The 1,972-nt window shown below is 47.0% G+C and overlaps 1 protein-coding gene across 1 annotated transcript; it reads left to right on the top strand.

Moving 5' to 3' along the window:
• The first annotated feature begins 490 nt into the window (after nucleotides 1–490).
• Nucleotides 491–958, top strand: LOC148781987 (uncharacterized). The gene has a single exon (XM_088866250.1). It carries the CDS (start codon nucleotides 491–493, stop codon nucleotides 956–958), a length of 468 nt encoding a protein of 155 aa, XP_088722376.1.
• Nucleotides 959–1,972: the final 1,014 nt, after the last annotated feature.

Here is a 1,972-nt window from a genome sequence, read left to right as displayed (position 1 = left end):
TCACCAACTCAAGATGAACCCCTTGAAATGCACCTTCGATGTACACTCAGGAAAATTCTTAAGGTTCATCTTGAGGTACCACAGGCTGGAGATCGAGCCGGTCAAAATGAAGGAAATTCAAGACATGCCACCTCTTACGACCCTCCATGAATTACAGTCTCTTCAAGGACATCTCACCTACATTCGGAGGTTCATCTCAAACCTTTCAGGATGATGCAGGCCTTTTTCACACCTCCTAAAGAAGGACACACCCTTCATATGGGATGAAGCGTGCCAAGCTGTGCTCGATGACATCAAGCAGTACTTTTTGAATCCACTAGTACTCTCTATGTCAGTGTTAAGAAGGCCTCTCATCCTATACGTGACCACCCTTGATGAGTCACTCGAGGCACTCCTAGCGTAGAACAATGATGGAGGGAAAGAAGCAGCGCTCTATTATCTCAGCTGCAGAATACAGGGAGCCTAGAAGAATTACCCTCCCATCGAAAAGATGTGCCTAGCCTTGATCTTTGCGGTACAGAAGCTCCGTCATTACTTGCTAGGTCACGCGATCAAGTTAATCTCTAAGGCGGACCCGGTCAAGTTCCTTATGACTCGTCCATGCTTGTCAGGACGCTTGGCTAAGTGCGCATCATTGCTGATGGAGTTCGACACCACATATGAACCACAGAAGGCAGTCATGGGTCAAGCCTTAGCAGACTTCCTTGCGGTTCACCTAGTTCTTTCAGAATCTCCCCTATCAAGTGACCTTCCGGATGAAGAAGTTTTCTATACGGTACTATCTCAGCCATGGGAAATGTACTTTGACGGAGCATTTCAGTCTGATAGAGGGGGTGCCGTAGTTGTATTCCTGACTCCTAATGATGGAATGATTCCTCTATCCTTCACACTTGCAGAGACGTTTTCTCATAATGAAGCTGAGTATCAAGCCCTCATAATCGGACTGGAGATTGCCTAGGAACTTGAGCTGGAGCAGCTAAACATCTTCGGTGACTCTAAGATGGTCATCCGGTAGCTTCAAGGGATTTATGACATGAGGAAGGATACTCTCAAGCCTTATCATGACACGACCAAATCTTATATGGTCCTGTTTGATGACTTCTCCCTGAGTCATATCCTTAGAAGGCTAAAGTGGTAGGCTGAGGTGCTCTCAAAGCTCGAGGCCACCATTCAACTGTCTTCATCAAGACCTACGCCTGTCTAGGAAACCGAATGAAGACATGTCGACTTGAGAATCAAAGTTGATGCAGATGATGAGAGGGATGTCTTACCTGAATGCTCACCTTATCCATTCGGAGCGCTCCTTGCAGCCCAGGATGTCATTAAGGCAGAGTCGGAAATGTCCCAAGGTAAATAATCCAAGGCCGAGAAGCAGGAGCCTAAATTCGTTGACCCGATGTGTGCAAAGGTTGAACAGGTGGAAGATTGGAGGGAGCCTATCATGAAGTCATAAATCATGGACGGCTACTTGATGATTGGGCAGAACGAAATGGTAAACGGCAGATGTCCACTAAGTACACCCTTCTCGATGGGGATGTTCTCTTTCGTCAATCATTTGATGAAATCCTCCTCAGATGTGTCGATGCACAAGAGGCAACCAAAGTACTTGAAGAAGTGCACTCGGCTATCTGCGGGCTGCATCAGTTCGGCCCTAAACTTTACAAGTGTATACGAAGACTCGGTTATTATTGGCTTTCCATGGTGGCTGATGCCAAAAACTATACCAAAAGGGGCCAGGTGTGCCAAACACACTCAAGCCTCATTCATTAGTCCCCAGAGCCTCTCCATCTTACAGTAACATCATGATCCCTTTCCCAGTGGGGTATGTATATTGTAGGACCCATTGACCCTCCTTCCACCTTGGATCATACCTTCATTCTAGTAGCGACATATTACTTCTCCAAGTGGGCTGAGGCAGACCCTCTTAAGCAAGTTCCAAGGACCACTGTGGCCAACTTCGTGCTCCACCACA

Source organism: Amborella trichopoda, chromosome 5 (assembly GCF_054954075.1).
Source record: "Amborella trichopoda isolate Santa Cruz 75 chromosome 5, AtrichopodaSantaCruz75HAP2 v2.0, whole genome shotgun sequence".
Taxonomy (NCBI): domain Eukaryota; kingdom Viridiplantae; phylum Streptophyta; class Magnoliopsida; order Amborellales; family Amborellaceae; genus Amborella; species Amborella trichopoda.
The sequence above is the reverse complement of the archived record's forward strand: the minus strand, read 5'-3'. Positions and strand labels throughout refer to the sequence as shown.